The 12,760-nt window shown below is 32.0% G+C and overlaps 3 protein-coding genes across 3 annotated transcripts; 2 read left to right on the top strand and 1 right to left on the bottom strand.

The window, feature by feature from the left end:
- Positions 1 to 363: 363 nt before the first annotated feature.
- On the top strand, positions 364 to 1,410 carry LOC120161276 (40S ribosomal protein S27-2-like). Its single transcript, XM_039171549.1, has 4 exons — positions 364 to 579; positions 762 to 863; positions 960 to 988; positions 1,110 to 1,410. Exons 1-4 carry the CDS (start codon positions 577 to 579, stop codon positions 1,234 to 1,236), a joined length of 261 nt encoding a protein of 86 aa, XP_039027480.1. The 5' UTR covers positions 364 to 576; the 3' UTR covers positions 1,237 to 1,410.
- Positions 1,411 to 3,954: 2,544 nt separating this feature from the next.
- LOC120161119 (1-aminocyclopropane-1-carboxylate oxidase-like) lies at positions 3,955 to 5,034 on the top strand. The gene is made up of 3 exons (XM_039171390.1): positions 3,955 to 4,042; positions 4,143 to 4,383; positions 4,447 to 5,034. Exons 1-3 carry the CDS (start codon positions 3,955 to 3,957, stop codon positions 4,931 to 4,933), a joined length of 816 nt encoding a protein of 271 aa, XP_039027321.1. The 3' UTR covers positions 4,934 to 5,034.
- A 4,380-nt stretch (positions 5,035 to 9,414) lies between these two features.
- Positions 9,415 to 11,900, bottom strand: LOC120161275 (tyrosine-protein phosphatase DSP1-like). Its single transcript, XM_039171548.1, has 5 exons — positions 11,337 to 11,900; positions 11,155 to 11,248; positions 10,318 to 10,375; positions 10,175 to 10,218; positions 9,415 to 10,077 (listed from the first exon to the last, which is right to left on the bottom strand). Exons 1-5 carry the CDS (start codon positions 11,603 to 11,605, stop codon positions 9,892 to 9,894), a joined length of 651 nt encoding a protein of 216 aa, XP_039027479.1. The 5' UTR covers positions 11,606 to 11,900; the 3' UTR covers positions 9,415 to 9,891.
- Positions 11,901 to 12,760: the final 860 nt, after the last annotated feature.

Below are 12,760 nucleotides of genomic sequence, written 5' to 3'. Positions count from 1 at the left end.
AGTTAAAAATAACCTCTAACAATTAAGATAAATTTATCTTAATTAAATTTAAAAGTTATCAATTAAATAATTAATTATTCTTAGATTCTCTTAAAATTTTAATAAAATAAAAACACATAATACAATGAAAGTTCAACATCTCAATTCTACTCTTATAAACTTAATCATGTAGAATGACTTATAAACAAGATTCTCATAATTTTTCTAAGGAATACGAGATTGAATTTTTTAAAAATATCTTAATAATTACAACAATCATAATACAATGAAGAATCAATATAAATCCAAACTTGAAATTAAAAATAATAATAAAAAGTCAAATAAAAAACTATATCAAATTAAAATAAGCAATACATATTAATTCTCTAAAACATGAAATGAAGCTGATTTATTAAAGCATAAAAAATAGTAACACCCTACTAAACTGAACGTATGGTAAATGTGAACTGATTTGAATCTACAAGGGGCTAAATCCTCGTAATTGGCATCTTCAAGCCCAAATCCAAAACCCTAACCTCAAATCCTTCACTCAGCGCCGTTGTCCACCTTCAAGCTTTCATTCCGCAAACTGCAAACATGGTAAACCTCCCTTCATCCTTTCCTCTTCATCTTCATTTTAGCCATTTCCAGCTCTTCTCTTAACTTTATTTTCAATTTTCTGGCTTTCTTTTGCACTTCTCTTACTGTTTTTAATCATTAATATCGGAATTCTCTTTATTAATTTTTTTTCTCTTCATGTTGTTGTATTGGTGTGATTTTAGGTTCTTCAAAACGATGTCGATTTGTTGAACCCTCCAGCCGAGCTCGAGAAGAAGAAGCACAAGCTCAAGCGTCTTGTTCAGTCTCCCAATTCCTTTTTCATGGTAATATGTTTAGCCTTTTCTTTATTTGTTTTCATATCATGATTTGTTCTATATGGTGGATTAACTTGGTTCTCCTATTTCTCTGCTCTCTCGAAGGATGTCAAATGTCAAGGCTGCTTCAACATGTAAGTTTATCATAGGATTTTATGCTAATTTTTTTTTTAAAATAGATTTTTTTGATCAAGTTTTAAGTAGGATTTAGTTAAGGGACATTTGATCTTAATTTCTGGGTTTTTTTAATTGCAGAGCGACCGTATTTAGCCACTCTCAAACTGTGGTGGTGTGCGGAAACTGCCATACTGTTCTATGCCAGCCGACCGGTGGTAGAGCTAGGCTCACCGAAGGCTGCTCTTTCAGGAAGAAGGGCAACTAAATCTGATCCGGTTGCAAGATTGGAGGAAGAGTTTTGTATGTTCCCAGTCTGGTTACCTTTTTTATAAAATGTCTTTGTTTTAGCAGCAGCGTGAGGGGTTCTAGAAAGACTACATATGTGCTACTGTTCTCAATTTACTGGATGGTTTTTGGGTTTAATGATTGCTGAGTTGCATTTGATTGGTTTTCTTTTTTTATATATATAATTATTTGTTTGTGTTGGCTCTGGTTAGAATTTTGCTCAAAGTTGTTTCAACTACATGCTTTACATTATAAAGATTTTGGGTTTGATAGGCTAGTTCAATGTGCTGTCAGAGGTTTTTCTGTTGTGTCTGTTTGTATGTATGATTGAGAGATTGTGAGAATTTAGGTTTGGTTAGGATAGTAAAGGAACTTAGTAGATTGCAATATCACTTTAGTTTTCGTATCAAGGTTTCCTTATGGCCAAATAAATTTTGCAGTTGCAGTGCCTCATGACCTTGATGCCTCTTTGATCCTCGTTTGTATCGCTGAAATGATGTTTCAGAAAAAACTCCAGTTGTGGCTGATTTTTTATTTTGCAGTCCTTTCTTGCTGCAGTTTCATCACAATTGCAAATGCCATAACCAATGCCTGCTCCCGTTATTCCTAGTAAATATGCACTGAGATAAGTCAATACAATTGTAGATCTGTTGAGTGTATTTTCCATTTATTGAGATAGGCATGAGTAAGTGGAATTGGGGTGCTTTAGTGACCCTGAGATGTTTGATATCGAAGAAAGTAAACCTCATGCATGTCTGCCATGGCTATTTAAGCCTCTGCAGGTGGTTATTTGTTACTAGTTAACTGTTGAAATAAGCTTTTAGATTTCTGGTCTTTAGTTGCATGATTAGCTTTGCTTCTGGGTTTAGGAACAGATCTGTAAAATTAACATGCTAATTTAAATAATTTTTTTTTGTATTTAGGTTTGTGTTCCCACATTTAAAAAGTTGTCGATAATTTAACTATCATCCTATAGTTGATACATTGATTGTGCATAAAATAATTCATCGTTAATAAATCAATTGATAATAAACAATCAAAATATTTTAAAAGTGGATCTAAATAAATATATTTTTAATAATGGTAATCTATATATATTAAAAATAAAGAAACACAAACTTATTATTTGATCTACTCTTCATATGTTTTACTATTGCAGCAAACTTCAACTCAACGCGTTAGCTTTGATTAAGCGTTGTCAAAATAATAAATATTAAGACTAATTACTTCATTTTTTCCCAGCACTGTTAATTATTATTATTTTTAATTAATATTTAAATTAGACAATTCATTGAATCACACAAAGGAACTTAAAAATAGAAGAATAAAATATTCAAAAAAGAATAAAACAAAGTTGATTTATTTTGTTGGTTCATAAAAGGATGAGAACATTATCATAGGAAATATCACATCACGCACATAAAATTAAATATTCCACATCTAAACTAAAAATAATTTATTATTTTAAGCCACGTATAAAACATGTCTTGCAAAAGCATTTTCGAATTTGAATTTTTCATTTTATGATATCAGCATGTTGGGTTCATCATTACGAAATTATCATCAATTTGGTCGCACTTCTTTTGTCATTTTTATTTTATTTTTCTATATGAATTCCACGTTTGCGCCTAACGATAACAAAACGGCGGCGAATTAGAAGCAAATTAATAATACTTTTAGTTCAAAAAAGTTACTATATATTTGCTCGTGATTCAAAAATTCTTTGTTGTTGCATAAAATCCAGCGACTTCGATGGTAAAAGAAATTGTCGATATTTTTTGAGATTTCGGGTTGAAGAAGCACCATAAATATTAAGGATACAAGCGTCAAATGTAAAAAATAATTAAAATTAATCTTTGAACAGATATTATCTTAGATTAATAAAAAAAATTCTTTGTTTAATTTCTTATTATAAAATATAACAATATGTTATATTCTATGTTCTTTTGTTCTTAATGTTCGAAAATGAAAAGTTCGATTTTTAAAAAGAGGATAAGGTTATGGATTGAGTTCTAGTTTCATGTGTTTATTTGTTTTTTTTTAATTTCACAATAATTTACCCCCGAAAAAAACTCTACAATAGTAATTAACTCATTAAATACAAAATTTTGAAGGTCTGCTTATGGTTTGAATTTGAGATTATAATAATATTTAAGGTTTCGTTTATTAAAAAAAATCAAAAACAAATTTTAAGAAGATTATAAATTTATTTAACGGATGACTATTAAGGAGAAAAATAACGAGCATGGAAAAGAAAATACTTTGCAATAATGAAACCATAAAGAGATTGATAGGAGTCGTGATTTTTTTTTTTTTGAAAAAAAAAAGTATTAAAATTCTTTAATATATATATTTGATTCTCACAAATTATTTTTTAAAAATGCACCCAATAAATTTAAACTTTTAAATTCCCCAAATAAATGAATAAATGGAGCACCTCCCTATGAATTCTAAAAATATATATTAATGTTTTAAATTAGAAAAATTTAATGAATTAATTCAAACGGATGGTTATTACTATCAATGTTGATCGACAAACCCACAACACTCGGCTTCTTTAAACCTCACTAGAAACTATCTATAAATAACCCCACCCCTTTCCTCCACTCTGCATTAAGCACACTGCTTTTCCATAACAGCATTAACCCACATACTTTTGAGAAATTTCTAGGGAAAAAGAAGAAGAATGGTAAGAGAAATGGAAAACTTTCCAGTGATCAACATGGACAATGGTGAGGAGAGAGCAGCCACCATGGACCAAAACAAATATGCCTGTCAGAACTGGGGTTTCTTTACAACAACAACAACAACAAAACCCAATCCCCATATGTATATACCAAAACCTAGCTACCACCTTGCTAATTGTATTTTGTTGATTGTTGTGAGCTCATTTGTTGCAGGTGCTGAACCATGGAATTCCACATGATTTTCTAGACACTGTGGAAAGGTTGAAGAAAGAGCATTACAAGAAAAGCATGGAGCAGAGGTTCAAGGAACTGGTGGCAACCAAGGCCATGGAGGGCCTCGAGGCCGAGGTTACCGATATGGATTGGGAAAGCACATTCCACTTGCGCCATCTTCCTCAATCAAACATATCTGAAATCCCAGATCTATCTGATGAATACATGTAATATACAAATCAACTTTCTTCAATCAAATCAAGCCATATAATTGAATAATATAATTGCAGGAAGGTGATGAAAGAATTTGCATTGAAATTGGAGAAACTAGCAGAAGAGCTCCCGGACTTTTTGTGCGAGAACCTGGGAGTAGAGAAGGGATACCTGAAAAAAGCTTTCTATGGGGCAGAAGGTCCAACCTTTGGCATCAAAGTTGCTAACTACCCACCATGCCCAACCCCAGACAAAATCAAGGGTCTCAGAGCTCTCACTGATGCCGGTGGCATCATCTTGCTCCTCCAAGACCCCCAAGTGGGAGGCCTTCAGCTTCTTAAAGACGATGAATGGGTGGATGTTCCCCCGTTGCGCCACTCCGTTGTCATCAACCTCGGGGATCAGCTCGAGGTCATCACGAATGGCAAGTACAAGAGCGTGGAGCATAGAGTTGTTGCTCAAACCGACGGTGCTCGCATGTTGATAGCTTCGTTCTACAACCCTGGCAGCGACGCTGTTATCTACCCGGCACCGGCCCTGCTGGAGAAAGCAAAGGAAGATTAGAAGAAAAAAGTGTACCCCAAATTTATGTTTGAAGATTACATGAAGCTATACGCTGGACTGAAATTCCAGGCCAAGGAACCGAGGTTTGAAGCCATGAAGGCTATTTTTCCGGTATATCACCGGTGATCGGTATTATTATCGATCTAACACCGGTCAGACTATATTTCCCGATCTAACACCCTTAGCAGAAAAGCGCGTCCTCTGTATCGCGTCATATACTGGCGTCACGTGGGTATAGCGCGCCCCTTGATCCGCGCTATACGCTACGTAGGGGTATAGTGCGGATCAGGGGTGCGCTATACGCCGTACTAAAATTATATTCAACGCGGTCCCTGATCCGCGCTATATCTTTTATCATATACCGCGGTGCAGGTACCGCGCCTTATATGCTTATAAGTACACTCCTCCGGCTCACATCTCCTCGCATCTCTCCTCTCTTATAAATTAATACAACAATTCCGTCAACGAGTAATAATTCTCGCAATCTTCTCAAATTTAATTTAAAAATTCGTGCGATTTTTCGTTATAAGGTAATTTTGTTATAATTTTTTAATTATACTAATTGTTTATTATTATTATTTGAAAAAATATTATACTAATTATTTTCAATTAATGTTTATGTTTGTAAAATTGAAAAGGAGAGCATACGTCAAAATAGTTTTACGGTACATGTAATAATATAAAATTATATTATTTAAATTATTTACGTTGATGTGTAAAAAATTTATTGTGTTATATTTTCGTTCATATATAATTTATTTAATCAGATTTGTTTAAGTTATTTTTTTTTTGCAGATATAATATTGCCGCACATTTAAACTTAAAGAATGACGCGACTTTCAGCTATTGTTTATTATGATAGTGAAATTCGAGAAGATCAAACCAACGTTGTTTTCGTATCAAATGAGCGTGTTAAAATATCATTCAAGAGAAACATAACTCTTGAGAAGCTAATAACGAAGATTTCGAGGAAGATTCATGTTGGAAGTAACAGAAGAATGTCGTCGTTGCAGTACAAATTTCCAACATCATTATTGTCATTAACTTATACAGCGTTCGAACTTTCGAACAATGATGATGTTCAAATGATGGTTGAAGCTCAAAGTTTCGAACTTTCGAACAATGATGATGTTCGAACTTATACAGCGTTCGAACTTTTGAACATCATTGTCTCCGGCCTCCACCGCTTTATTAAGACAGAAATCAGGTCTGACTCTATCTTACAATGACCCTGATATCTACCTATGTAACCGAATTCAGCCTCTATTAAATACGGTAAGACACGGCTGGGTATCACTAACTTAAGATTCCTAATAAAAGGATCTAATACACGGTCCTTCTCCTAAAAATAAATAATTACAAAAATTAATTATTAATCTAATAATCATGCATTAAATGAATCAACTAATTATTACTAATAATTTAAATTAAATTAAAACGTTAAAATGTTACCGTATTAGCAAAGTGTCGAGATATTTAATTCTTAATCTAATAATCATGCATTAAATAAATCAACTAAATATTACTAATAATTCAAATTAAATTAAAACGTTAAAATGTTATCGTATCAACAAAGTATAGAGATATATGATTTACATCCGAGCGAAGTAGACTGTCTTCCATTATATATCTACAAAAGAATTATATTAGTAAAATATTAAATAAAGTAAAAACATAATATTAAAAATATTATAAAATATACCTTAAAAATAGAGTATTTGAGAGAAATTTAGAGAATTTGAGAGAACTTGGTGTGATAAAAGTGATTGAGGATGGGGATATTTATAGGGAGGATGGGGACGTGAATTAGGGGTATAGCGCGCCCCCTGCACCGCGCTATATCCCACGTGTCAAATATCTAGGTATAGCGCGGATCAGGGGGCACTATACCCACGTGGCGCCAGATTACCGTATATCGCGGGGCAGGGGGCTCGCTATACCCACGTGGCGTCAAATCAGCATATAGCGCGGTGTAGGGGACGCACTTTTCTGCTAAGGGTGTTAGATCGAAAAATATAATCTGACCGGTGTTAGATCGATAATAATACCGATCACTGATGATATACCGGGAAAATAGCCAGCCATGAAAGCCAGAGACACAACTGCTCCCAGTGCATCAGCTTAAGAAAATCATATACCTTATCTGCTTTGAGTTGCTGAAGAAATAACGAGTTCTGCTAATCTATTTTTAAGCTTTCTAATGGCGTGTGGAAAAAAAAACAAAGAAGAATTCAGAGTTTCTTTTTTCACTCATTAAGACAGAGTGATAAATTCAATTTAATGTAATTTTTCAAAATTTAATAATGAAAAATTTACCTAAAAATTAATGATCATGAAGTTTATCCCAAAAATAATAATCACATCACACACTACTTTTCTTCGTCCAAATCTCCTATACGAAAATCCTTCGGTCATAAAAAAAATATAGGATAAATCATTTTTGTTAAAATTTTATATATTTTTCATCGAATTCAAAAAAATAATATTTAATATTTTTGTTTTATTTCATTAAGATATAATCATGTTCATTTTTATTTAATTAATATATAGTCGCTTACTTATCGATTTTAAATGTTTAGTAACTGAAATTTTGACTATTGTTAGTGAAAAATTAAATAAAAATGATCATATTTTAATTAAATAAAAACAAAAATAACCATATATTATGTTTTTTAAATTTTATGAGAAAAAATATACAAAACTAAAATAAAAGTGATCAATCCTATAATTTACCTAAAATTATATAATGCACTCCTCGCATAGTAATTATGACCTCGATCAATATAGAAACTACACACATTTCACTTTTTTTCATATTATTTTTAATATGAATCTTCACTCAATTTTTTTTATATAAATCTAATAGTTAAGAAAATTTTTAATTAAATACTATTATGTAATTATCTTAAATTATTTAAAAAAGTTATTTTACGTCAATATCTAAAAGACTTAATATAAAAATAAGTGCTCAAATTATATATATATATATATTTTATTTAAGTATCTAAACTATTTTTCGATTAGTCCAGGTGTCTAACGTTACAAACATTACCATTTTAAGTGCTCCGACTGAAACGGCGTTAAAAAATTATGTTAAATAACACATGTCACGTTCTGATAATTTAAAATTTTCATTTAAAATAAAAAAAAACTTAAAAAGAAATTAGAAAAACTCAAATTTTTTGAAATCTTTAAAAAACCCCCTAAAATATGTAAAAGACCCAATCGACTACTGATGTAATGATGAGAATTCATGACATAATTTTTCATTCACCCATGTATAGGGTTGCAAAAGTAATTTTTATTTCATATTATTTGATTTTTACTTTACATAAAAATTTGACATATATTTATATAAGTTACTATTTGATACTAATAAACTGTGTATATAAATTTTACATAATATGTTTTTTAGTACTAAATCATAATCCCTGCACCTAAACCTTAAATCATAAAATATAAAATAATATATCTTAAAACCTAAATAGGACGAATGATATTAAAATAAGTAGAATGTGTAAAATAAATTTTATGTAGTCTGTAAATAAAAAATTGGATAAATTACAAGAATAAACATTTTCATTTCACTTCCATTCATTTTTAATCACTGCTTTTTTTTTAACTGTGTCAAAATCCATAAAAGTTATCACTCGTATAATAATAACGAAGTTATTGGTTACAACTAGTGACGATTTAAAAAATAATCACTAAAAAATTTAGTGACTTGCGGCCATCCTTAACGTCACTAAAAATGTGTTTTCTCGTAGTGTAGGCTGCCCAGTGACTATTGATTGCGCTACAATCTTATTTGCTCACGACAAAACTGTTGATGATGCAACTACGTATCATATTAAGTAGCTGGCTCTTTGGTCTCCGGTTGAACAAGTTGGTATTAACGTTCCTAACAAGTATTGTATGGTGCTTGCTGCCTGTCCTTTTAGAACTAAAGAGATGTTTCATCCATCACTAATTGAGGTCCATACTCATTAAACAACTGCTAAAGGATACAGGCTTGCTCAATGTTGATAGGGCATGGACCAGCCTTTACCAAGGTTGCGCTCAGAGAGGTAGCTGGCAGACAACGATGCAAAAATTTATCTTAAGAGTAACAAACTTATAAAAGTTTAGTGGGGACGAATTTATAAAATTTTAATGGGTGAAAACAGATTATCAATAGAAAATATGTAAAAAAAATCTAAAATATAAGAGAATTTGAAAATTTGAAAATTTCAGGGTGTGCGACTGCCCCTATCCACCAGGAGTTTCGACATAAATGTGAGTTATGGTTAGAGCAAGGAATATGAACGAGCATGTCCCTTGGCAGCCTCGAAAGGCTAAGGTTTAATGAACCTCTGCAAAAACCAATTTTGAAGAATGTTAAAACATAAATTTACAGAATTTATGGAGTCTATAAGATTGAATAAACAGATAACTCTGCAAAATGAAATGTTTTCAAAGAAGAGCTGTTTTGTATATGAATATTGATAATTGAGTAGCCAACTAGAATCGTGTGTTTACATTGCCTGAACTCTAGCTGCCTTGCCTGTAATTATTCGCAGAAGCAGCATGACCAGAAGAATAGCTGTAAATCTTGGTTCTTGTTCACTGTAAAAGCTCATCTTGAAACCTTTAACAAAGCTAACAATGATTTTCAAAGTGAAATACGGATTATGGAGATAGATCTATCTATATATCTATTTGGATAATTGTTGCATGCACCATGGCAGGCAGGGAATTACTTCTTAGTAAAACAAGTAGAGGACAACTGGATGAACATGAAGAAAGAGGTGGGGAGGAGATCTCGACGCTGAATATCACAACCGGACATTGCTTCTATGTGCGCCTTTTATTGCGATTCAGGGAACTCGTTACCTATTCCTAGTTATATGGAAGCAGGAACTATGGCATTCTTCTTTGCAAAAGAAAGAAAGCAAAAGCTGTTCAACCGATGCGATTCTTTACTTCTTTGAGCAAGAAAACGACATTGGTAGATGCTTCAAGCTAGAAGTGTCGAACAACTCCATGAACCTCTGATCGGAAACTCTAGCTTTTGCAGCAGCAAACCTTTGGTACTCATCAAAGACTGATGACAGACACCACCTTTGCAGTTTTCTCAAGCATCCCACAAGACAGCCAGTTCGGTGCTAGAAACACAAGAAAAAGAAACATAATCAAACTAAGAAGGTACTCACTTTCTCATACTCAGATACGAGAAAAAAGAAACGCAACATGCATATATACCTTCCCTCGTTTGCAGTGAATTAGAACTGGGTGATTCCTTACATCTGCAATGCAGACAGATAAAATCAAATTATCGAAAAAATAATCAGACATGTTCGGATTAGCCATGGATTAAGTGTAACTGTGTTAAAAGCCTGTAGTACCAAGGACAGCCTTTAGAGCTTCGCGAATCGTATCCTGTGGGATATTTACAAATGGCTCCTGGATGAAATGTGTATATTAGTTTCTATCATAAGATATAATTTCAAAATACATATATCATGCATGAACCGAGGCTTTTTGATGTCTAATTGGTGGACAGAAGATAAATGGCATCCCAATTGTAAAAATGATCCCAAATTCCAAAAAAGAAAGGAAGTATAATAAAATCCTACAAAATATTAGACATGCACATCAGAAATCAGACATTGAGTCACTTTATCGTCACACCGAAATCGATCATACATTTGAGGCAGTTTATTTGATGCTCTCTGAGCAAGATAGCTTCACTGCAGTTACTGTGATCTCCGGCATACATGTGATGAAACCAACATAACAAGCGAATACATTAATACCTATATCATGGCAGAATTTTTAAGTTCCATTTTTTTAAGCAAACTACAACTGCTGCACCAGGCTCAAACGAATCACCAACACCAAAGGCATGATCAAGATGGAAATGGAAAAATGAATTAGAAAATAAGAGTGAATATGCTAATTTCTTCTCCCTTATCTAATTTTTGGGATTAATTGAAAATATTCCCCGTAAATTCCTACCTCACAAGATAATTCAAGTTTCAATTACATCTTCATCATTACTTTTCTCTGAAGTTGAAATTTGTATATATGCTGTCATCAAATTTTAGGGACTGGAAACAAAACGACCTAGGACAATCACATTTGATCTTAATTGCCAATAAAAAAACTTTAATTGAAAAGCAAATTTTAAGAAGTTGAATTGGTTAATAAAAGTAATCAACTTTGAGAGGGAAATAGTTTACCTTGTAACCTTCAATTCCAAACTGAAACAGCCTGATTCCATTGGCCGTCAAAAAATCATTGTTGGCTTCTGGGTATGGCTCAGGACACAGATATCTAACGTTCAAAGAAAAAAACAACCTTTAACTGAAAGAACAAAAATTTGCTGCTAAAAAAGCATTAAAGAAACAAACTTTGGACTTACATGATGGAGCGAAGATGAAGCGTTTGGAGAAAAGAGAAGTTAGCATAGTCAGGGAAACCAGACCTGAAAATGCCATTGTCAACCATAGCGAAGTTCAAAGGAGGGATCAAGTTAAGGTCATCCCCAGCGTTGGAAGGAACCACCTCCGGAGACATGGCCGGCGGCGACATGTTGACGTCTTGGTCAACGGAGGAAACAACACCTGTGGTTCTGCACATCTGTTGTTGCTGGTTTTGGGTTAGTTTAGATGTTGCAGTGTTGTCTTTCATGAATGAAACAAATGGAAAAACAATATATAGAGTTGGGAAGAAAGAGAAAGTGTTGAGGATCAAAGGGAATGTGCCTTTTTAGGGTACGGACGATTCTGACTTGGGCTGCAAGGTGATAGCCAAAGGAAGCTGGTGGTAAAAATGGAGCGAGTTAACTGTTAAGGAAGACGAAGCATGGAGATGAACATGGTTTCTTTATATATCCAAATCCGATCCAACACCATTTTTCTTTTCTAAAGTAAGAAACTTTAGCACAAAAAAGGAGACAGAATACTAGAGGGACCCGAAGCGGCATGAAACAACACTGGTTCTTTATATTTTGGTTTTTTTTAGGGTAAATATATATTTTGATACTTAAAACTTAACTTCAAGTTATAATTTGGTACTTAGACTTTATTTTGTCCAGTTATATACTTAAATTTGGCATCAAGTTTCAATTTAGTGTCTAAATGTTTTTGGTCCAATGAGGTGTCTAAACTTGGTTTTTAGATTTAATTTGATATATGAACTTGATTTATAGTCCAAGTTAATTCAAGTAAGTCGTTTACTATAAGTACTAATTTGAATGAATTGTGAAGTTTCATGTATGAATTTGAACTAATAAGTTAAGATCAAATATCTAATGAGATAAAAAAATGAAATAATATATTAAATTTTAAAATTTAAATTTAAATACCTAATTAAAAATTTTAAATATCAGTTTGTACCTTAAAATTATTATAACATAATCCTATTGAAGAATAAAACATGAATAATTTTACTTTTTCAAAAAAAAACATGAATAATTTTAATTGCATTTCACACATTAGTTAAAAAAGAGTAAATTTTATATATAACAAAAAACCTTCTGGAAATTCTAAATACAATTCGTTGATATAATATTGAAAAACAGTAGAAATTGATTGTAATCAAAAAGTTATTAAAAATGTAATTTTTAGATTGCAGTAATATTTTAGGTTGAAACAAAAAAAAAATGTTATCTTTTTCATAACATTTTTAATTACAACCAAAAAATATTCTAAATTTATATAATCTTTTTTATTATAAATCCTAAACTTTTCTCAAGATAATATTTTAAGTTGAAGGTCATCTTAAATGAAATTATCGCACAATAGAATTATCACAAAACTTAATCTTAATTTATTGTGTAAAACC

The sequence above is a fragment of the Hibiscus syriacus genome, unplaced genomic scaffold, assembly GCF_006381635.1.
Source record: "Hibiscus syriacus cultivar Baekdansim isolate YM2019G1 unplaced genomic scaffold, ASM638163v2 tig00111398_pilon, whole genome shotgun sequence".
In the NCBI taxonomy this organism is placed as follows: domain Eukaryota; kingdom Viridiplantae; phylum Streptophyta; class Magnoliopsida; order Malvales; family Malvaceae; genus Hibiscus; species Hibiscus syriacus.
Note: the sequence above shows the minus strand (reverse complement) of the source record. Positions and strands in the feature narration are given on the sequence as shown.

Bases quoted from the DNA above. Each gene is read 5' to 3' on its own strand.
- LOC120161276 (XM_039171549.1), top strand. The intron at 864-959 runs GTAATATGTTTA...GCTCTCTCGAAG, and splicing joins CTCCCAATTCCTTTTTCATG to GATGTCAAATGTCAAGGCTG. The intron at 989-1,109 runs GTAAGTTTATCA...TTTTAATTGCAG, and splicing joins TGTCAAGGCTGCTTCAACAT to AGCGACCGTATTTAGCCACT.
- LOC120161275 (XM_039171548.1), bottom strand. From the start codon at position 11,605: ATGAAAGACAACACTGCAACATCTAAACTAACCCAAAACCAGCAACAA. The intron at 11,249-11,336 runs GTAAGTCCAAAG...TTTGAACGTTAG, and splicing joins CTTCATCTTCGCTCCATCAT to ATATCTGTGTCCTGAGCCAT. The intron at 10,219-10,317 runs GTACTACAGGCT...TCTGCATTGCAG, and splicing joins AGCTCTAAAGGCTGTCCTTG to ATGTAAGGAATCACCCAGTT.
- LOC120161119 (XM_039171390.1), top strand. From the start codon at position 3,955: ATGGAAAACTTTCCAGTGATCAACATGGACAATGGTGAGGAGAGAGCA. The intron at 4,043-4,142 runs GTTTCTTTACAA...GATTGTTGTGAG, and splicing joins ATATGCCTGTCAGAACTGGG to CTCATTTGTTGCAGGTGCTG. The intron at 4,384-4,446 runs GTAATATACAAA...ATATAATTGCAG, and splicing joins GATCTATCTGATGAATACAT to GAAGGTGATGAAAGAATTTG.